Consider the following 22,045-nt stretch of genomic DNA (forward strand, 5'->3'; position numbering starts at 1 on the left):
AGTGGATTCGGCATGACGGGAGTGCATCACTGGGGAAAAGCCCGGTCAATTGCAGTGGTGATTGAACAAATCAAGGTCATGTCGGAAAAGGCGCGCACTTGAACGCCATGGGTATGAAGATAATGCTATCCTCCCTTCTTGTCACATCATCTGTCAGATTGCGGATATGACCGATAGGGTTACGCAAGTGTCAAATCTTCATTTCCTACAGCTTTCAATGCCGTTGCTACGCTATCGGCGTGGGAGGGCTGCGGCATGGCGGCACAGTGCCAAGACTGGTTTCGCTTGGCTCTCCTTTCACGATTATTATGCAACGCTCTGTCTTTCATTTGATCAATCAATTGCGTAGGATGAAAGTTCACTTTCTTGTCGGTAGCAAGCGTATCTTGATTCCTCGGCTGAAGCCTGTCTTCATAAGTCAATTGATTATTATTCCGTCAGGGCTAGTTTTCATTTTACCAGAAACAGCGAGCATTTCCCAAGACCAAACATTGTGCAACCCCGGATTGGCTAAGGTTAATGACTTGCCTGAGCTAGTAAACTCTCACAATCGCAACGCCAGGTAAGGCAAGCCAAGCCTAGAGGTAGGCGCAAGCTGAGTGCTAAATTGCCCAGGATCGGAAAACCCAAGCCAGTGCACGAGAGATAACGGCTTCTACAGCTGGGGGCAGCCCTTGCCTCAAAGTTTAAGTGCAAAATAGGCATGCGGCAGCACGTCTTTGCCATGGGTTTGGAGCACGCTAAGCAACCGTTGTCACACCGGTGTGCAGCATGTGGCCATGCCATGGTAGAGGTCCCGGCCGAAAAAGTCCGGAGTACGCGGAAGGCCAACCAACGGTATCCGTCTGTTGCATCACACCTTACGATGATGAGCTAAAGCTTGGTTCCAGAACCCCTTGATTACTCCAGGTAATCTGCAGCACTTGGCGTGGCTTGAGGCGGGCGCTTGACTCAGGGAACACCTCGTAAGAGAAGCGCGGCTGTGGCGTTAGCGTAACTGGGCCAATTCACGCCGACCCGAGCTCCTCGTTCTCGTGGTTCCGCAAGGTCGCACCATCGCACATGACCTTTGGGAAGCTCAACTTTGAGGAGGAAGATATGACTTGTCATTTTTGCGGGTGTGGCTGCGGATAGCTCAATCAATATCCCGCCTCCAGGTTACGTCAATATCCTGATTCTTTATCGCTTCTTCTTCAGAGTCCGGGCCCGCGTTTGCAACTATCGCGTGGGGACTTTGACGTGATTCAACTCAATTGCTCCACAACCAACCCCATGTGAGGGCATCACCGCGCGCGGACTTGAATCGCACGCGCTCTACACGTGGTTAGCCACATGGAGCCGAAATGTGATAGCGGGCGGGGTGTTTGTCAACTCGTGCGGGTGCATGAAGCAAAGGCAGGGCTGCTTGCGCCAGAGTGGATAGGTCGATAGAGTGCTGCTTGCAGCAAACCGCCAGAAGCCACCACGATATTTGAGTTTCTTTATATTGATCAAGCAATATGATCTGCCCACCCGTTTCTCAGTGACCCAGAGAGATGGCCGGAAAGGTTGCACGGGCTCACCAGACGGCATGTCAACTTGAAACCCCGACCCAGCGGACATCGGACGAACCAATGGACCTCGTTGCCGGCACCAGGGTTCATGATTCAGACTTAGATTCACCCCGCCCACCATCGTGGTCGCTCATGCCGAATTGAGCTGCGAGGCTCATAGCGTTTTGCCTTGTTCGGAGACTATTGTAACCCCAACTCAAGAATACTCGCGTGGGTCGAATCAATATCAGACGCTTTGCATGCATGTGTAGTATTTCTGGGCTCTCTGCCAAGATGCAGATGACAGACTCGCAGGGCTCGCGTACATGAGAACCTAGTCGGAAATAGACATTGACCAACGGTTTGCGGATATCCAAGGGCATTCGAATCTTGGATCCGGGCTGTCAAGTCCGTCCGAGGCACGATGATTCAACATACTTATCTCAAGGCCAAGCTCTCCTCTGGTTCGACTCCCGTCTCATGCGTGCTTGCTGGAGTCGCCGAAAGCCGCATTTAGGAACGATGCCCCGAGTCTCCCGAGACGTATATTCGGGCTGGATAACACTCTTCAGATAAACAAGAACTCGATAGGTCCCCGTATTCTGGTTCTTCCACGTTTCATATAACCATGAAGAACCACATGCGGTGGTTCCTTGCGCTGCTACCTTGGGTAGCAGGTACCGTTCTCGGCCAAGACAGCACGAATGCAGCAACTTCTCCGTTGGAGCTCATGTCTCAGATCCCTCAATGCGCCGTAAGTGTCGATACCTTCAGACTCCAGTTGACTTCATCTCACCCTATGGCAGGTCTCTTGTGTTACGACAGCGTTTTTCAGTTCAGGCTGCGGACTAGACAACATCGCCTCATGTGTTTGCACTAACGTCACCCTCCTAGATGGACTATCTGGATGCGTGCAAACATCGTGTAGCTGGCAAGATCAGCTGTGTGAGTTCTCAGCTTGGCGTACCTAGCCTGGCTTTTACTGATGAATTTTAGCATTATCTTATATGACGGATGACCTCTGCCGTCCTTACCCTCATCCATCTCGAGACACCGAAATCAAGCTGGTCGTGGCGGTGTTGGCCGTGATAACCTTTCCGATTGTGATATTGAGATTGGTTTCGAGATGGATTATAGCAAGCCGCCTAGAGCTCGATGATTGGATGACGATAGTCACTGCCGTAAGTTGATTGATGTCTCAACTATACTTCACCTAGTCCTCAGCGACTGATATCTATCATAGGCTATACTAGCTACCACCCTTGGTTGCGTAGTTGCGAGTGAGTATTCCACGCCGTCGTCTATATTGCTTTTGGTACAACTCAGTTGCTGACTTTTCAAAGCCGCCGATCTTGGCTTCGGGCTTCATTACTGGAACGTGAACCCGGAAAATGCCCAGAAGATTCTTCAAGTAGGTTGAACATGCCGCGCGACTACGAAGCTCAATGTCACTAATGGACTGATCATAGCTCTACTACGCTGTTCAAATGCTTTACGTCGTCGTCCTCATCCTAGCAAAGCTGTCCATCGTTGCCCTTTTCGCCCGCGTGTTCCCCGATCGCAAGTTCCAAATCATCAACAAACTGGTATTTGTATTCCTCGTCGGCCATGGACTGGTCTTTCTCTTTGTCATCATGTTCGAATGTGCCCCCATCGCTGGAATCTGGGACCGAACTATCGAGCGCAAATGCGTCAATGTCAACGCCGTTGCTATGGCCAGCGCAATTCTCAGCATCGTTGAGGATATCGTCATTTTCGCCATGCCCATCCAGCAGCTCAGCAGGCTCCAATTGGGTTTCAAAAAGAAGATTGCGGTTGGCTTCATGTTGAGTCTTGGATCATTGTGAGTCCTAGCGCTGCATTGAAACTTCGAGTCTTTCGGCTAACTCAGATCTCTTTCAGCGCATGCATCACTTCCATTGTGCGATTGCGCTGGCTCGTACTGTTTGCGGAGTCTTATGACACCACATGTAAGTTCAGGCGCTAGACTACATCCCAAGCAAGGGACTGACATAGCCAGGGGATAACGTCGATGTGGTGACATGGAGCATGGCCGAGATCTCGTGCGCCTTGATGTGCGGTAGTCTTCCTGCATTACGACCTCTCCTCAAGAAGATCCCGGGACTTCTCACGACTATCCGAGGCACACGCCCGACGGTTGAAGTCAAGGAAACTTTGAACAGAGCAAGCAGCCGGCTTTCATTCGGAGACAAGAAGCCTGTTGCTCCAGCTCCCGTCATCACATCACGGCCCCGAACGGTACCATCCCCCGAGCCCTCGCCTTCAGAGGACTCATTCATGATCAAGGTTCACATTTCGGAGCATCTCGATCCGAGGATGAAGCCACTGCCACCAGCGCCATTACAGCCGCTTAGTTATCAGCCTCCGTGGAGAGATAGCGCCACATTGCAGGCTCCTAGAACGCCGATGACCCCGATGAGCATCAGGAGTTTCCGAAGAGAGGCAAATGCAGAGTACGAGTTAGACTTGAGAGGGGTCGTTAATACGAAGACCTGGATGTAGAACGCGAGCATGACTTAGAGATACCCATTTGATACACAAGGCTAGAGGTTGATACCCCAGATTTGATATAGAAGTTACTCGAATGCAATAGAACGTCAATTTTGTTAGATGTACCTACCTTAATTGCCTTGATTGCTAACAGCTGTAAGACTGAAACGCTGAATTTAGCTGGGGTCTATGACGATCATACTTATTATGGAACGTCAGAGAAGATTTGAGATATAAAAGGGACTTCATCTCTGTTGCGCCAACTTGGCGGAGAATTATCCATGAGGTTCATTTTGCGGCGGAATTCAGGATGTCGAATGGAGGATTGATTTTGGGCATCGTGGCTCAGGTGTTGAGTTGGATGACGATGTTTGCTGTTGGGCCTGATATGAGAAGTCGGAGCCTGTTCGAATCAAAATTATTGGATCATTCGAGTCTCATAGTCCAAGCACAGAAGCAGCCTGCAGTAGGCCGAAATAAGAAAGGTTCAATTGATGAGATCTTGAGGACAGGGATTCATCTCATTGGGAGAGTGAGCGTCGCTCAGCCAATTAAACCGGATCAATTCTCGGATCAAATACGATAAATCATCCGAGACCCCGAAAGCGAGGCCGTGGACCCACGTGCGGGGAGGTTGCCGAACAGCTTTGGAGCAGGCCAAGTCGACATTCTGCAATTCTTCAAGCTCTTTGAGGCGCTGGATTATGTGTCGACTAATCCAATGCTGACTCCCAGCTACCCCAAACTGATGCCAAGCGACATCATATGCGGAATGCGCTCGTAGGAATGGACGAGGCCGTCCCGCTCGAGCTACCGTCCCATACCTTACCTAACCGCTACCCAGCCTAACCGAATCCACGCTCGACGAGCGCCGCCCCACGATCGCGAACCATGAACGAGGGCCAGAACGAGACCGGCCCGACAGCATCAGTATGCACGGCGTCGGACAAGCACACGAGCGGCAGTGGTTGCTGCTGCGGGACGTGTCGTAAGAATAAGAGAAGATCTCATAAGAAGTCTCGCAATGGGTGCCACAATTGTAAAAGGAGAAAAGTCAAGGCGCGTGTCTCCATACCTTCTCGTGACGCTGAATCGCTGTCTACCCACGCATACCGCGCAATTGGACTTTGAATAGTAATCAATGCTGACTGTAATGGACCTGACAGTGCGATGAGACCAAGCCTGAATGTGGCAACTGTCTGAGATTCTCGATGCACTGCGACTTCTCTCCTCCGCCCACAAACCTACTCACCCAATCTCCTACCGGCCTCTCGCCACCAGTGCCGCCACCGGCACCGCGAAAACGGGGCCGTCCTCGAAAGGACTGGGACGCTGTCCGGAAGTTACCGACACCGAGTGCCTCCGAATCCGATGCGACCAAGACACCGCGTACACCGGCCCCTACAACGTCCGCCGAGCCCTCCTTCTCCTCCATCGCCCCCGCGGTGTTAAACCGGGACGATCTGGAACTCCTGCATCACTACATGTGCCATACAGCAATTACCCTTGGTGAAGCACGTGTATGGCGAGAATATGTGCCCCGGCTGGGCTTCCAACATCAATACGTCTTCCACATGGTTCTGGCGATATCAGCACAGCACCTCGCTAGACTCCGGCCAGCAGAGGCCCTGCGGTACGAGACCCTCGCAGAGCGGCACTCCACAAGTGCCCTACCGGCGATCACGAACCTTATGCCGAATATCAATATAGACAACTGTCAAGCGCTATACCATACCACGGTGCTCGTCTGCCTCTACACGTTTGCGAAGAAGCCAAGCCCAGGGCATCTCCTAGTCCTCGCAGCGGACGGCGAGGTTCCATGGTGGGGATTACTCCGAGGAGTCCGTATAGTCGTCCAGAAGATGGGTATACAAGCCATCATCGCGGGCTGGGATGACGGAAACATATCTTTCGAACATACCTGGACTCACTGTCCGCCACTGCCCGACCCCGTGCACAAGATGGTCTCATGGGAACAACGGTTCGAAGAGCTCGCCGATTTGGTGGCCACCACGCCTGAACCCGAGCGCCAAATGTACACAATCTCACTTGACTTGCTCAAGGACTGCTTCAAGCAAACATTTGGCACTGAAGCGGAGCCGGAGGCGCACGTCCAGGGCCGATTTGAGGTCGTTATGCGATGGCTGTATAGCATGAGCGACGACTTTGTAATTCGCATCCAGCAAAAGGAAGCGCTATCCCTGATATTGCTAGGGCACTTCAATGTCCTGGTTCAAACCCTCGAACATTTCTGGTTCATGCAAGGCTGGTCGGAGCATCTCATGAAAGGGCTGTTCGTTACTCTACCATCTCAGTACGCCCAATGGCTTCAATGGCCAGCCGAACAGGTCAAGAAGCTGGGGTCCGTCGACCACGGTGTGCTTTCAGTTCAAAAGATGATTGATTGAAGCTTCGCCTTCTTGACGTATCGCAAAAACGCTTCTCAACGTATTGGCGCTCGCTGCCGACCAAGGGCGGTGGCCTAATAGGTCATAGCGAGCGAGCCATCATCATCAGCCTCTCGGCGACCTTCCGACAACATCACTCCACGGACTTGAGAGCGCCAGGGCCGATCAGCATCGACCCCATCGAAGGAAGAGCAGGTGACCAGACGAATGCGTTGAGGACAGGGTGGAGGTTGGGATCTCTGTACCGCTTCTGGTCCATATTGCGGCGTCTTCTTTCGGCGACACAAATTCGCGCCGGAATCGTGCAACCATTCACACTTTGTTGGTTCAAGAGATTACGCCTGCATGATCTTGCGCGTCCTACGTCAGTCTGCCTCCGATCCCGTAATTGCTCGTCTCGTCAAGGTAAGTTGGCCACTTTTCGTGAAGGCTTTTGTGACTGACAAGTAACGGCTCCAGCGCGAATTACAAGCAAGACTGCGCCGCGGACTGAAGACTAGGGTTTGAAGGATCCGGGATGCCAATCTTGTCGTTGGCAAACCTGGTTGTTGGTACCGCGGTCATGGGTAAACTGCATCAAGCGTGCTCACACCGCTTCAAAGTCTCCATCGGAATCAGGGGCAGCGTCGCAGGTTGCTGCGCCTCTTCCAATGGCGAGGCGTCTTGTCCTACCTCGACCCAGCGACTCGGAATCGATGGGTATGGGACCAGCGGAGCACAGATCCAGGGACACGGAGCAAATCGGCCTTTGGTGGATCGGATCCAAGCAAGGGTGTGGCAATCATCCTACTGGGCATCCATGTCGAAACAATCGAAACGAGTGGGTGGTTTATGTAATTTATGTGGCAGAGAGATGGAGGGCAGGGCAGATGTTTTTACCCGTCGTTGGGAACACCACCCCGCGTCGAAGCATCCGGAGCGGCAAAATGGCGACGGCCGGAACAGCAGAGATCCAGTCCGCTTGGCCACTAGTAGTAGGCCTGCACAGAAGCGCGCTTCACACGGCCGTTTCCGCCAGGGGAACACAGTTTCTGACCGCTACTCTGCCGAAACCCCGGGTTTGGGGACTCTCTCACATCTCCAGAATCAGTGCAACTGCTCCTGCTTCTTTGCGACTTTGCGACTTTGCGATCACCCCTTCGTGATGGCCAAGTCGTCGACCCTGATCCAAGATCGCCCGCATGAACCCCTTGTCACGAGACCGTAGGCTCGGAACAGGAATCCATCGGCTGTTCCACATAGAGAGGGTTCGTCCATTGAGAACTCCCGTAAAAAACCTTAAATCAGGCGGTGAAGAAGTCTATCATCCTTCTCTTGAAGCTTGCCGATGCAACGCTGGCCTTTCCACGTACTAGAATATCCGTAGAAGCATTCCAGACTCCTGGTCCCTGGATGAGTCTAGCGCTATTGAGCTAATTCTCCGAGGGCACGTCCATAGGATCACCAGTTAAACGACCCTGGACGGTGATCTAGGGCTCATTGTGGCTCGATTTGAAGTAATGGCACTAGTTTCAGAGTTTCCAAATTCGTGGTAGAAAAGATCGAAATCCTTTTGCGTGTTGTTCGGGTACATGTAGTCGTGGGTTTCTTTGATGCAAGCGCGGACGGTTGGCTCCCAGACCTCCCCTTCGACGCCAAGCGAGTGCGCAAGTTGCCAGAGCAAATCAATACTCGTTCTTTTACGACCAATCACAAAGAGACTATTCAGAAACAATATTGAACAGTCTTTGCATATGAAAAACGCTGAGTTGAACATCGTTGCTGGGTTCAATCTTCCCACGTAGTGAGATCCGATGCCAAAATCCCGTCCCAGACCACCCGTGAAGCCATGTCGAACGACCACAACCCACCCAAATCGCCTCAAAACGATTGGAAATCAATCCATGGATTCAAGAGACATGTTTGCTTCATTTTGTACCCCTTCCACATTCTCAATTGCGACCAACCGCACTTGTTAGCGGTGGCGGACGGGGCCGGGATGCCCTGATCGCAATTGCGATCGAAGATTGCTTCTTAGTCGTAAGCCGCCCCGTTGAGCCATGGATCGACTCCCTCTTCCTCTCTCATTCTGAATTCACCTTCAAGAGTGTTCTCAAGTTGTTCACGACTCTTTGTTGTCTTTTTTCATCATCTAGGATCCGGTATTTGCGCGTTCGTGTGTAGTTCCGGGTTGATGGCTGCTCTCTATGTCTATCTGACTTGAACCGAATGGTGCTCAACAACACGCCAAAGAGGTGAGTTATCCCCAATCGGGTGTAAGCCGAACCATATCCTTGGCCATGGAACTACGCTATAATCATTGAGAGTTGAACTAACTTTGGCGATTCGGTCGAGGGTAGATCTACAAGATCGCAGGGTCATTTTACTCGGCAGCAACAGCCTTCATATTCACTCGGCTCGGTTGTCAGCAGCGACCCAAAGTACATTGGACCAAGCAACAGACTCACAGAAGCGTGGGTTCGGGAACAGCAAGCCACATTTCCGGCAAACCTCATCAAGCTCTCCGAGCAAGGATTCAAAACCGAGGCCAAGGTCACTGAACATCGTGTTCAGCGCATTTACCAGATAGGAGAAGAGGTCACAGAGAACCTCGCAGCGTTTCAGGAGCCAAGAAAACCACACTTTTGGCCGTCTAGCAATCATGGGCGAGAACAGCAAGCGAGTCCGGCAGCGAAGCCGTGAGTCTGTCACTCACGGCAAGTCCAGCCAGGTCTTGGAGGTCAAGCGACCCAAACTTAGCACCAATGTCCCTGTCGATGTTATCCAACAACCTACTCCCCAGTCACCAATGGGTTGGTCCAGCATGAAGGACTTCCTCATGACGGAGCTCAGGAGGGAGATGGGTCTACCCCTGCACCGTCACCAATCCAAGGACAACGTTGATGAGAAGAGCGTCAACTTGGCCTGCCCTCTTTTCATCAAAAACCCGGCAGCATTCACTCATGTCCGAAACTCCTGTACTGATGGAAACATCAAGGGTGGGATCGGTAAATTGATGTGAGTTTACGACCCCTGTCCAAGTCATGCAGGTATGGCGTTCTGACTTACCCAACCCAGCGAGCACATCAAGCGAGTTCATCTGAGAAGTGACAAGCAGTGCCATCACTGTGGAGCCCGATTCGGCTCAAAGCCAGCGGAGTCTAAGTCATCACACTCGCGCAGCTGCACCAAGGTGTGGTCGCTTCACGAGCCCCCATTGCTCTCCGAGGACCAACAACGGGTTCTGGAGAACATTTCGGTGCGGGCAAGTGGGCAATCGCTCGACTACAAGTATCGCCACAAGCTTCTGATGAAGCTCTACCCCGGCCAGGAAGACTGGGCGAAGAAAGTGGAGATTTGTAAGTTGACTCAAGCGCACTTACAAATAGTTGACATGACAAGCTAACTGAACGGCACAGACCACGACGCCTATTCTCCCTGTCTTTTGCCTACGCAGCTCATGTTTGATGCGATGGAAAAGGCAGTGGATAGATGGGAAAGGGGGTACGCCACGCACTACGACTCTGACGGAAGCGATGCGGACTCGGAGAGATCTCGCGAGTACCGAAGGCTTTCCGGATCCAGCCCGAGTGCATCATCAACAGATGCCTCGAGCGCATACCCTTCTGCGAGCTCCGGTGGATACAGCCGGACCATTGGAAATGGCCACGGATACAGCTCGCATACTTATCACAATTCTGGCTACCAAGACCAGAACTGGGGCATGGACAACATGTCTCTTGCCACAGACTCTACACAACACGTTACCACATCTGGCGTCACCTCCTCATCACACAACTCTCGGAAAACCCGATCGAATAGTCGACCCGCCGAGGCTAACTACGCGGGCATGCAACTTCCAGCAGACTACCAAACTTACTCTCACTCCGGCACGGTGGACGACTTTGACAGCCTCGACGCCTCAGGCTTTGAAGTCTTTGAGCCCGTCTTTGACGTCGTATCAACTGTGCCATCCGACTACCACTCTTACACCATGGACACTGACCAGGTGCTCCCCTTTGACTACCCTACTCAAGGTCACTACTCAAAAGACACAATTAATCCCAAGGATATACACAACACTTTGATCGGAATGGGATCGGCGACGATGCCGAGGTATGTCATGGATAATGAGGAGGAATCTGGTATTATACTACAAGATACTCAAGAATATTTGGGGTTTGCAGGTCAAGCCAGGAGGTCTCATAGATAGGCGGGGCTTGGACTACACTTACGACGCTTACGACGGAATGATGCATAATGTCACGGGGCTGACTGGGTTGGGCGCAAGGGCTAAATGGGGCCGTATTTTACTTTGTATGAGCGGCAAACTAGTATCTTGCTATAGCAATCTCTACATCTTTAATCTTCAACTCCTGTTCGAATCTTACGCCTTCGCTCGTCTTTCACGTGACTGTTCTGACGCTTGTCTAAGCTTCATCTGAGGATAGATATATGTGTTTTGAGCCCTGAGTCCGTCACCTGAAATCAGAGGTGCCAAGCCAGAAGCATGAATGATGAGATGAGGAAAGGAATTTTCATATCCAGTTCAAGTTTCCCAGCTCCTGATCCTGGATTAGCCGTCGTCGAGGTAGTCGAAGTCGGCGAAGACCCCCCGGTCGTGCCGCTAGGAGAGTTGCCAGTGCTTCCGCCACTTTTAGCAGCCTCAACGATCGGTGCCTTGGCATCCTTGATGAGCAGATTCGAGACTGCAGCCAGAACGCTCAACCCTTCACCAATACCCGTAGTGTTGTCAGCCGTCATAGGGTCGACAAATCTCCCACTCGTCCAATAGAAGCCGCAGCGATTGTTGATCTCCGAATTTCCGGGCTCACACTGCTTGACCGCAGCTTCAGCGGAAGTTTTCAAGACCGGAAGCCATGTGTCTGCCAAGAAAGGGGCGAGTTGAGTGGCCGAGGAGAGCCACCGGTGCACAAATCCTTTGTAGAAAAGGGCGTCAGTGGGACAGCGACCCTCAGCTGGTTCGCAAGCCGATTCGAAAATGACGCCGTCAGGGAAAAAGTCTTTCAACAGAGTGTCAGAGAGTCCCGCGGCACGGTCACGCCAGATTTCGGAGCCGTTTGTCTACACCGATATTAGTCATATGGTTCTCTGAGCCTCGAGACTGATGCTCGGATAGGAAGACCTACGTTGTTATACATGAACGCTGCGCCCTGAATGAGCATGGCTGGTGTGTAAGACCATTGAGCTTTCCCGATTTGGGTGCAGTTGTTCTCTGCAAGTGCCCCGTCGTAGACCTTCCAGTTACTAGTGTCAACGAAACCGACTCCAGTGAGCCAGTCCCATCTCTTATCAGAGTAGTCAGAGTAAGTTGTGTTGCCAGTGAACCGAGCAAGTCGGGCTCCAAGGTTGAAGAAACACGCGTTGGAGGCCGCTATGTAAGGTTAGCTTTGACTACACTTAGTCTTATCAACAGAAGCACCGTAACTCACTATGCTTCCATTCATATCCATTATTGGACAATGGAATCTGCCAGCGAAGGCCACCATTGCAGGTCTCATCATAGCGATCAGGCGATGCTTGAGTCGTCCACACATTCTTCGCAAGGTCGATCCATCTCACTTTTCCATCCACCTCGGGGAACCCATACTCGGCAGCCATAAGAGCAGCCGTACCCCAGAAACATTGATCCTCATTTCCAAGACTAGCTGTCTGATTAGGGGGCATATAATCGTTTTCGGGTCCAACCTGGAACTGTAGTGCCTTGCTGACTGTAGCCGCGTAGCTGTCGTCTCCTGTCAAATGCCAGTAGTCGAGATAGGTGGCGAAGAAGCTGCCACTCAAGTACCACCAGTATTTGTTAACATCCTCAGACGACCACGGAAGTATACCCGGAGTCTGTCCAGGCTTGTCGCCTTGATAAAATGTCATAAGGTCCTTAGCAAGAGATCGTGATGATTCTTTGATGCGGTCTGCGCTGCTGATATCAAGTTCCGCGACGACATTGGGGAGGTTGCCCAGTAGCAGGAGAGCCCCTGTGAGGGTTGAAACGAGTGGAGATGGCATGATGCAATTGTGAATAGAGAGTCTTGATTTGGCGAGCTCAAATTGGCACTTTCACGCAGTGATCGAGGCCAGGTGAATGATTGACGAGTGTCGATAAGTGAGTCAGAAAAGCGCGTTCAAGGTCACAGAGAACAACATCAAACTCCCTGCGGGCTAGTTGGGTATTTGACGTTTCCCCGCCTCGTACGACGTAGTCCGGCTTAATAAAACAACGACGTCAGTGAGGACATCTCTCGACGAAAAGAATCGAAGTTGTGTGCATGAAAGGGAGAAAGCGGATTTCGAAATATTCTTGCGGAGTTCCATACATCGCTTACATTCGAGTCTGGGGTTGTTTACCCCTGCTGTGCCGTATCGGCTAGCCGCCTTCGATCGAAATCCTCTTGGCATCACCAGCACTAGGCCTATTACGTCAAGAAGTAAGCTGTTGCCTTGCTCGTATTTACTCTGGCGATTACTGATGACCATAGCAACTCTGATTCAAATACAGTCTCTGCCCAGAAGTTGAAGTTGCCGTAACTCCGATGCTATGCTAGATGCCGTTCGCTAACCTTATGTCTGCTTCTATCATCAATCATTCAGTTGGCTCTTTGCCTTCAACTCGCGACTCTGCATCCTCAGATGCCTTCTCTTCCCCTATCCCGTCAGCTGGAAGCCTCTGGGGTTGGTCGCTAGCGGCTTTGGTCTTCGTTCCCACGGCCCCTTTGGCCTTCTTAATTTCCTTTGCGCCAGCTTTCTCATTGGCTCCTTCACTGTCGGACTCCGAAGCCAGTGCCTTAAGCGCCTTCATCTTGAGGGCTTTCTTCTTCCTCGCCTTCCGCTCGCTTGCCGCTTTCTTCCGTCGCTGCGCTTCATCCATCGCGGCTTTCTCTTCTACAACCCATGCAGCAATGCTCCTGACGGCCTGTTCCGGTGCATTTCGATGGTTGAGCAAGAATCCCTGCAATTGTGCCGGGGTGAATATGTCGTCTGGGACTTGAGAACTGAATCCTTCTGCCAATTTGTCGAATTCTGAGGTTTGCTTCTTCAGAGCCTCGTCGTCTTTGTCCGCTAAGAGAGTCTCGGTTGACAGGTGCGGTCGATACATGCGCTCAAACATGCCCTTGGCGCTTCCCTTTGAAATGTTCCCTAGAAATATCATTCTATCGATACGACCTGGTCTTACGAGCGCTCTATCAAGTTTGTGAGCCACATTGGACGTCATCAAGACAATGCGGCCTTCTTGGGACGCAACTCCATCCAAGACGTTCAAAAGACCTGATAAAGTACAACGACATCGCCCGAAAGACCTTGCGCTACTAGCGCTGCTGTCACTGTCTTCCGATGAGGAATCATCCGGCTCGAACTTCTTGCGATGCTGAATTCCAATCGCGTCAATGTCCTCCAGCAAGACGATGCATTTCGGCGGCAGCGCGGTGAATAGGTTCTCTAAGTCGTTATCATCTCTGATGCTAGGAATATGGAGTAGATAGAGCTCAAGGTTGAAGTAGCTTGCTAGGGCAAGGGAAAGAGACGTCTTGCCTGTACCGGGTGGGCCGTAGAAGAGATAGCCTCTCCGGTACGGTATCCCTCTTTCCGTGTAAAACTTCCTGGTTTTTTGGTTGAGATACGTTTCGATGTCATTGACAAGCTCTGTCTTCGTCTTCTCGTCAAAGTGTACGGTCTCTAGTGGCCGTATCGGTCGAAGGATAGTGGTGTCCCAACTCTCTTGATTATACTGATTTTTTGTTGCTCTCACCGTGATAAAAGCTTCACGCTGCTTGTCCGCAAAGAGCCGACAGTTGTTGAGGAAGTCTTTGACGGGCTGGACAGCGCGCCCCAAGCGCATCACGACGAGCGGCTCATCGCCCTCCGGGGCGGCAGAGTATTCATCCGGAACACCGGTGTACGCAGAGCCGACGCGTACGTTAGACACTCTTCGGACCATGAAGAACCCTCCCTCAAAGATAAACCAGGTTGTACCAAAGGTTGGCAAATATTGCACTGGTACCCTCTTTTCGTGATGGAGGTCGTCTCGCTCGATAGGCTTCCGATAATACCACGCCTCATTCTGGATCACCTCAGTTCGGGCTGTTAGGACACGAGTGCCTTGCCGGGTGAGAACGTGCGCTCCTAGCCAGTTGAGAACCTCTCTGTTGAGTTTGTCGTTACTCCCTATCGAGATGGAAGCCGTGAAGAAGCGGGTAATCCACCAGTAGATCTGAGTTCCCAGCTTTTGAATGCCCGTCAAAGCCCTTGGCAATTCTCCTCCCAAGGTTATTAGGAGGATGATTGTGGTGATGTCGAGTTTAAGCCAAGTTGTAAAGAATTTGAATCCTGGTGCAGTACGTTCCAAGAAGTCGTTGAGTCCTTGGTATAACTTTTGAGACGTTGCATCAGTGGCGCCAGTAGCGCTGGTAAGAAGCGAGGCTTTGGTGAGCCTAAAGAGTTCACTCATGATCGCTTTCACAACGTAATTGAGCTGTAAAAGTCTGGTGAAGAAAATAAACTGGGGGCCAGCCTTGACTTTAAGAGTCTTTTGCGATGTTTCGCGAGGCAAGGTACTTTATGAAGCCGCGTGAAGCTTCAGGCAGAAACGAGGCTGCCTGGATCGTCTCACCGATGTCCGCTTACCCTGGAACTCAACTGAAATCGGTATGCGGCGCTAGCCCAATGGATCCAAGAATCAGCGTGACGCATGACGGGATGTGGCATAGTCCAATTCGCTGAATCTAGATCGAAGGCTGACGCCGCTTGTTGGAGCCAATCGTTGGATGGAAGCGCCTTAATCTGTGACACAGTGAGACAGTCAGGCTTTGCTGCGGCTTTCCTCACAAGATCGTGCATATGCACTCATGGTTGTGTTCATATCGAAACACACTGTTCCCAACAGATTGGTAAAATGAAGCACTCTCATCGGTGAGAACAATATGAACCAGATTTTTACTGTCAAATAAGTTGTGACATTGGCGATAAGTTTACGTGAAGGAGCTGAGTTGATTTCGTCTTTGAGATGATCTTTGAAACGAAGCCCTCTTGACAAGTTGACAGAGTCGGTAATAACTTTGAACTTTCACTTGCTTACTCCCTCAGGCGAGTAGGACTTCTAGCTGTTTCTTGATTAAGATGCGACGACTTACTTTGACGTGGTCCCTCGTCAAACATTGCCGTTTCTTTTAGATTTAGTCATGGAAATCATTAACCGTCTCATGACTTTCGGACTTGCGGCCTCACTCTTGAATTTGAGGCATATGAATAAGTCAGTGCCTGTGCTTCTTCGCTCATTGTGAACAACTCCGTTGTTGTTCTACATTCGTGAGCCATGTTTGAGTCCAGATGTGCTTCAGGTCATCTGCATCATGTCCCATAAGCCTCGAGCATTAGTTTGGCACTCACGGTGCTCAGTAGGTGTTGGTAGGTTCCTTAAATAGGTAGTACAGATGCTTGAGATCTCCGTGAAGGCTTTTATATGTGGTCAGGAAACTTGGTTTCGCGGCTTAGACGTTAAGCCAATGAAGGCCGTGTATGTGCCAGACTAAAACTAAAGCAAGATCTACGGCGACTTGACGTCTCCGCCCGCCCGCCTTTCTGCCAAGCAGGAAATGGAACAGTCTCACTCCGCCTTGCGGAGTAAGTTTATTGGCCATTGTCTACGAGAATCCTCTCCCGAATGACCACTTCGTTGGGTAATATCTAACCATTTTGAGGATGGCCTGCATCACACTCAGCCCTATTTCTTCCTAAATGGCCTCGTCAGCACCAGTGCCAATTAATCGCAGTAGGGCGGACCGAATGCGGACGCCTCGAAGATGTCAGCCTTCAATGGACCTGCTCAGCTATGCGTTCTTGTTACAGCCGCATGAACCGTTTGGGATCAAGACCGCATGGAGGCGGCAAAACCCAGCCAGCCCTCTTCAACACGAGAGGCGGACCATGCTGACCACTTCTGGATCTTGCTCATGACTTTCAAAACAATCCTCACTATTCACAAGTAAACCAGCAGTGACAATATCCGCGGCGAATTTTCTTTGTCTTGATGACGACCGATGATGCGCGCAGGTTGTTTCCGACGTATCAGCAGCCTGATGGCATTTGCTGCCTCGCCGAGTACTCTCCCCCTCATGAATTTGTTCCGATGGGCCGGTTATACAGCCCCTATCAGAAATAATGCTCCCAACGTCCCGGATTTTGCGAGAGCGGGTAGCGCAACGTGAGCTAGCTGGGTAATTTCGTGAAGAGACATTATGTACAGGCGACCTAGGTAGCAGGTAGCGGCGATGTCAGCTTTCGGGGAGTGGTGGATTGAACAGCTTTTGCCCAACGTCACCCCAACAGAGACTGACCCAGGTCATTGATCGTCGAGCAACCCCTCCACCAATACCCTGCTTCCGAAGACCCTCTCGTTTTACACGTGGGCTGAGGGTCAAACATTCCAAACAAAGCATGCAAAATGACACAAGGGTCGCCTACTGCGACGCTGTTGTCAGAAATCGGTGCAGAAATCAACTTGGCAAGGGAATCATCGGAAGTGACCCCAGTCAAGGACACCTGAAGAGAAAAGTCACCGGCATAGTCGTCCGGGAACAGTATCCTTGAGGTCCCCTCTTGACGTGCGCACGCACCTCTTGACAAGACCCCTATCAATCTGAATTCGGCCCATTACTGGACAATGCGACCTCGTTGGGGAGTGCCGCTGAAGAATGCTCCGCATTGAGTGCGACGCAATGAAGCTCATGAGTCGCCCGACCCGCACGCAACTCCGTAGCTCTCGCGAGAGATGTGGCAGTTGCCGTACGTTAGTGGGCTCTTCCCAGGGTTTCCCGAGTTCCGGATTGGGTTTCCAGGGAGCTAGAGGCGTGCTAAAGGCGCGTCTTTCAGGGATATCACCGGGGCCGTAAAGTTGCCGTTTTACAAAGGTGAGGGGAAAGGATGGATTGCGGTGAGGCGAGGGGCAGACGCGAGTTGAGCGCCGGCTCCCATGATCAGATATCACTCATATTTAATAGCATGGCAGCGTCTTCCTTCTGCCAGTCAATGATTCAAGCTTTTGACTTTTCTGGAATTCCCCTGCCGAGCTCACCATCCTCGCTTAACTCTTCAACACAACCCACACACCACCAACCATGTCTACCACCAAGCCCACTTTCGTCCTCGCACCTGGTGCCTGGCACAAGGAGACCTGCTACTCGCCTGCTCAGCAACTCCTCGAGTCTCGCGGCTACCCCGTTGAGGCCGTTGAGTACCCCTCTGTCGGCGCTGAGCCCCCCACCAAGGGCCTCACAGACGATGCCAATGCCGTCAGAGCTGTCCTCCAGAGACTCGCCGACGAGGGCAAGGAGATCGTTCTCGTTGTGCACTCCTACGGTGGTCTTGTCGGAGCCAATGCCGTCGAGGGTCTTGGCTACAAGCAGCGCATCAAAGAGGGTAAGAAGGGTGGTGTCATTACTTTCGTCTACCTTACCGCCTTCGTTGTGCCCAAGGGCAAGTGCATCAGAGAGATGCTTGGCGGCCAGTTCCTCCCGTGGATGAAGTTTGAGGTAAGATGAAGCTGAACGATTTCGCCATTCCGATATTCACACTGTCACAGGGCAACTACGTCTACACCCAGACCCCCGAGGAGATTTTCTACCACGATGTTGAGCCTGAGACTCGCGCCAAGGCTATCGAGCAGCTGCAGCACCAGTCTGCCCAGGTCTTCGACGATGTTGTGACCTACGAGCCGTGGCACGAGATTGACTCCATGTTCTTTTTCTGCGACGAGGACAAGGCAATCCCCCTCGCCGTCCAGCAGGGTATGGCCACTCTTCTCGGCCCTACGGCCATCACCTACTCTTCTAAGGCCTCCCACTCCCCCTTCCTGTCCCAGCCGAACGACGTCGCTGAGGGCTTGGAGCTTGCTGCCAAGGTTGGACAGGAGAGGGTCAGAGCTTAGAGTTCAATAGATTTCACCATTCATGTAGAGAGCTCGGCGCATTAGATATCCTGTAAAATTTACGATTCATGACCACATCCTCCATTGTTACCGGTGACACTGGTGACCATGAAGGATCTTCTGACTCAGTGTGAATGTCAAGTATGAGCCGAAAGAATGATCACATAAAACTCATAGCGCCGCAATTCCAGTGTTGTGTCTCTCGTAGTTTGTGTTGTATAGTAGAACCGTTCGACCCGGGACGGCTCATAATGCAAGCTCAGATAACCAGACTGGAGTTCCCCATCTTCATGTTTTATGTTAAATCGTATGTAACTTCGAACGCGGATGAGGGACGCTCCTCGGCGAATACAGCAGGCCAGGGAGGTCGTCTTGACTCATGTCGGGCTCTGGTGACCAGGTGTTTATAGTTTGGCGTCAGTCAAACCGCTGGCACTCGCTTCGGGCCGTCCCAAGCAGCAGGGTCCCACTCCTGCCCATATCGTCATGTAAGACATGAGAAGCTTAGATGAACACCCACGTTTCCTGCGTCCGAGCGTGCTGCAATGGTACCTTGCCTCGCGAGAATCGGCGGGATCACTGTGTAGGAGCCAGATTAGGAGCCTTAGTAACAACCCCATGTGTCTCATGGGTTCTGCCTATTTTTTTTTTTTTTTGGGATGGCTATCCGGAGGAGTTCCTGAGCCAGCCTTAAGCGCGCTATACAAGCATGGATGCACAAGAATGGTTCCCAACTTTTTCAACTTGTACGAATTCCGCCTCATAAGTAAAAGGACATATGCGTAGTGAAGAGTATTGTGTGCTGAGCCCCTTCGTAGTAGCCGTATGTGGCTGTTGCCGCCACATGTAAACCCTGTAAGCCTATGCACTTAATCCAGTTCCACGAATGACGTGAGGTTCCTCTCCAAGAAGGCGGGGGATAGGCAGGCCAGGCTGATTGCGACGAGGGTTGCATCCCAAGTTTCATCCTCCACAGGACTTCGTACAAATTACGGAAGGGAGCCACAACCCGCTGCTTTTATTCAAATCTTTCTAGTGACAACCGAAGATGAGCACTCACCAGGGCCCGAAAGAGGCCGGCCTCTACAACCCTCTCAAGACCAACCAAGTTCGGCTTCTGCGACTGAATCCAGACCCCGACTCAGATGAAGTGGGAAATCTAGAAGTAGTGGAACTGCGCGAGGCTCCTCCATATTACGCCCTTAGTCACAGCTAGACGAGCCAGCACAGCTACCGGGACGTCCTCATAAACAGCCAAGTCGTCACGCTCGGAGCTGATCTCGCCGCCTGCGTTCACAGGCTCTCGCAATTGGCAGGAAGCAACTCCGAGCTCGACCCTCCCGTTCTTCACATCTGGATCGACAGCATCTGCATCGATCAGTCAAATCTCGACGAGCGCGCGGCTCAAGTCTCCCTCATGGGTCAGCTGTACCGCAGCGCCATCAGAACACTTATCTGGCTCGGTCCCGACTCCAGCGACTGCTACGGCGCGTGGGAGCTGCTGGACAGCATACACCACATCTTCAGGCAACAGAATCCCAGAGCAACGGAGCCGAATGACATACCCACCCGCATGTACCGACCCTCTGCACACGAAGCCTCCGGCCTGCCGCCATGGGAAGACTTTCGGTGGTCGCATCTTAAGAACCTCGTAAGGAGGCGGTGGCTTTCTAGGATCTGGGTCGTTCAGGAGGTCGCCCTGTCGACGCAGGATCCAATCTTCCTCCACGGGGAGCATTATTTCCCCTGGAGTCACTTTGGCTGGGCGGCGGCTTGGCTGCGCAAAAATGGCTACATGCGACTGTCTCAAGTGCCCGAACAGCTGCGTAATATCGACACCATGGCTAATCTCCAGCGAGCGCAGACGCTGTGGCCCCTTGATGCGCTCGTCTCAATCACGCAGGTCAAGTTCAACGCCACCGACCAGAGGGACAAGATCTATGGACTCATGGGTCTTGCTCGCGAATGTCAGGATCTGGCTACTATGCCTCTCGAGCTGAGACCAGACTATCAGATTGACGTGACGGATGTATACCTGAGGGTTGGGCGATACATGCTGCAACAGAGCCGCTCGCTTGCGTTCTTGACCCGAGCACGTTGTGTCGATGGCAGTATCACCAGAAGACAGCGGGAGGAGAGTCTAGATATACCCTCGTGGTGCCCGGACTGGAGCGATTTCAAGAATCCCAACGAGGGCATCGCTACAAGTCTCTCGTGGGTGCATGCCGGAGACAAGTCTAGGCCAGCCAGACTCGGCTTTCTCGAACAATTCTCTGCAGCGTCTGGGCTTGAACTTGAGATCCGTCATGAAGGCGATCCGCGAGTACTCTCACTCGTGGGTATCAGGGTGACCACAGTCGAGGTAGCTTTGCCGTTTGGTGTGAATCCTTCTCGCAAGGTTGAACCCGAGCAGCCTTTTACAGAGCAGATGACGCGCATCTTGTCAGAGGCGCTGAAGACACTCAAACGGGAGACCATATCTGCCTGGACGAGACAGTTTGTTAGCGCAACTACAGTCGAGCAGCATTCCTTTGTCGGCCGGGACTGGGAACAGTCTGTCGCGGACGGCGCAGCCTATGTCCATCATCTTATGCTAAACGACATATCACTTTCGTCCTTGTGCGTAGAGCAGAGCGGGGATCCGAATGCTCTTTCCGTACTCCAGGACTTATCATCCGGTGGAGCTGCAGACTACTACAAGAGCCTGGTTCACAACTATGGTTTCGATAGGGCCTTCTTGGTTACGGCAGACGGGAGAATGGGCATTGGTCCATCAAATATTCGGCAGGGAGATGCTGTTGTCGTGCTTGCAGGCGGCGATGTGCCGTACTGTGTGCGTAAGGAGGGAGACTGCTGGCTTTTGGTGGGTGAGTCGTGTGTGCAGGGTTTGATGAAGGGGGAGGCCGTAAACGCAGTAAATCACGGGTTGTTGATGAAGGACAGAATGCGTTTTAGGTAGATTCAACGGACAGATAACGTACTTCGTGAGCGAGCGTCGCATTTCATCTTCTCCGCCTATCTTTTCACTTCCACAATCAAGTCTTCACGACTAATGGAAGTGTCTCACAATCGAATATCAACTCAAGGGTCCTTCTTGCTCTTTAGGCCGTTCAAAACAACCCAAAACTAAGTGGTCCATACCTGGATGAACACATTTATTGACAAGGTTACCTTAAATGGAGCCGCCGGCTTAAGATAGAGAAATTCCTACTTTGATACGAGAGTACTACAGTGGAAATCCCTGTGATGCTATTGCCTAGCCGTTTCAGATGGCCAGACCGCCGCCAACATGTGTCTACTAGGAGACGAGTGGGTGACAAAATTCGATTGCTAGTCTACAAGTGCTCTACCTAGCTCTCCTATCATCATTCTTATTCCTATTCTTCTTTAAATAGCATTCACGAAGGAATATACATAAGATGAAAGTAGTAGAAATGAGAAGGGGAAAAGAAATAAGACTTGTAATAGAAATGGTAAAGATAACAAAAAGAAGAATTAAAAAGTAATACAAAAGAACAATAAGCAGGTACTTGAGCATTACACAATCTTTTGTTGGCCAGCATCCTACCTTATGTTGTCACCTACTTGTCAGGATATATACTTGAGGCAGTGGGGGACTCACACTGAGACGAGCTTGAGTTACGGCGGCAGAGACGATAACTCAATTTGGCTGGAAA

General features: G+C 51.7%; 9 protein-coding genes across 9 annotated transcripts; 7 read left to right on the top strand and 2 right to left on the bottom strand.

Annotated features, from left to right (window-relative positions):
• Positions 1-2,160: 2,160 nt before the first annotated feature.
• CCOS01_12292 (uncharacterized protein) lies at positions 2,161-4,055 on the top strand (the record flags this gene model as incomplete). Its single annotated transcript, XM_060460441.1, has 8 exons — positions 2,161-2,286; positions 2,339-2,477; positions 2,529-2,713; positions 2,776-2,812; positions 2,876-2,943; positions 3,002-3,375; positions 3,435-3,502; positions 3,553-4,055. The coding sequence occupies 8 exons, from the start codon at positions 2,161-2,163 to the stop codon at positions 4,053-4,055; spliced, it is 1,500 nt and encodes a 499-aa protein (XP_060309384.1).
• Positions 4,056-4,934: 879 nt separating this feature from the next.
• On the top strand, positions 4,935-6,451 carry CCOS01_12293 (C6 zinc finger protein; the record flags this gene model as incomplete). The annotated part of the gene is made up of 2 exons (XM_060460442.1): positions 4,935-4,973; positions 5,210-6,451. The coding sequence occupies 2 exons, from the start codon at positions 4,935-4,937 to the stop codon at positions 6,449-6,451; spliced, it is 1,281 nt and encodes a 426-aa protein (XP_060309385.1).
• A 224-nt stretch (positions 6,452-6,675) lies between these two features.
• On the top strand, positions 6,676-6,894 carry CCOS01_12294 (uncharacterized protein; the record flags this gene model as incomplete). The annotated part of the gene is made up of 1 exon (XM_060460443.1): positions 6,676-6,894. A coding segment is annotated over one exon (219 nt), but the record flags the coding sequence as incomplete, so codon positions are not given.
• Positions 6,895-7,101: 207 nt separating this feature from the next.
• Positions 7,102-7,596, top strand: CCOS01_12295 (uncharacterized protein; the record flags this gene model as incomplete). Its single annotated transcript, XM_060460444.1, has 1 exon — positions 7,102-7,596. One exon carries the CDS (start codon positions 7,102-7,104, stop codon positions 7,594-7,596), a length of 495 nt encoding a protein of 164 aa, XP_060309387.1.
• A 1,496-nt stretch (positions 7,597-9,092) lies between these two features.
• CCOS01_12296 (uncharacterized protein) lies at positions 9,093-10,643 on the top strand (the record flags this gene model as incomplete). Its single annotated transcript, XM_060460445.1, has 3 exons — positions 9,093-9,448; positions 9,509-9,789; positions 9,850-10,643. The coding sequence occupies 3 exons, from the start codon at positions 9,093-9,095 to the stop codon at positions 10,641-10,643; spliced, it is 1,431 nt and encodes a 476-aa protein (XP_060309388.1).
• A 275-nt stretch (positions 10,644-10,918) lies between these two features.
• Positions 10,919-12,457, bottom strand: CCOS01_12297 (glycoside hydrolase family 76; the record flags this gene model as incomplete). Its single annotated transcript, XM_060460446.1, has 3 exons — positions 10,919-11,515; positions 11,581-11,825; positions 11,884-12,457. The coding sequence occupies 3 exons, from the start codon at positions 12,455-12,457 to the stop codon at positions 10,919-10,921; spliced, it is 1,416 nt and encodes a 471-aa protein (XP_060309389.1).
• A 574-nt stretch (positions 12,458-13,031) lies between these two features.
• Positions 13,032-14,894, bottom strand: CCOS01_12298 (uncharacterized protein; the record flags this gene model as incomplete). Its single annotated transcript, XM_060460447.1, has 1 exon — positions 13,032-14,894. The coding sequence occupies one exon, from the start codon at positions 14,892-14,894 to the stop codon at positions 13,032-13,034; it is 1,863 nt and encodes a 620-aa protein (XP_060309390.1).
• A 2,665-nt stretch (positions 14,895-17,559) lies between these two features.
• Positions 17,560-18,368, top strand: CCOS01_12299 (uncharacterized protein; the record flags this gene model as incomplete). The annotated part of the gene is made up of 2 exons (XM_060460448.1): positions 17,560-17,973; positions 18,024-18,368. The coding sequence occupies 2 exons, from the start codon at positions 17,560-17,562 to the stop codon at positions 18,366-18,368; spliced, it is 759 nt and encodes a 252-aa protein (XP_060309391.1).
• Positions 18,369-19,416: 1,048 nt separating this feature from the next.
• Positions 19,417-21,421, top strand: CCOS01_12300 (uncharacterized protein; the record flags this gene model as incomplete). Its single annotated transcript, XM_060460449.1, has 3 exons — positions 19,417-19,518; positions 19,585-21,235; positions 21,312-21,421. 3 exons carry the CDS (start codon positions 19,417-19,419, stop codon positions 21,419-21,421), a joined length of 1,863 nt encoding a protein of 620 aa, XP_060309392.1.
• Positions 21,422-22,045: the final 624 nt, after the last annotated feature.

This window comes from Colletotrichum costaricense (assembly GCF_030867565.1).
Source record: "Colletotrichum costaricense strain IMI 309622 chromosome Unknown Scaffold_14.1, whole genome shotgun sequence".
Classification (NCBI taxonomy): Eukaryota; Fungi; Ascomycota; class Sordariomycetes; order Glomerellales; family Glomerellaceae; genus Colletotrichum; species Colletotrichum costaricense.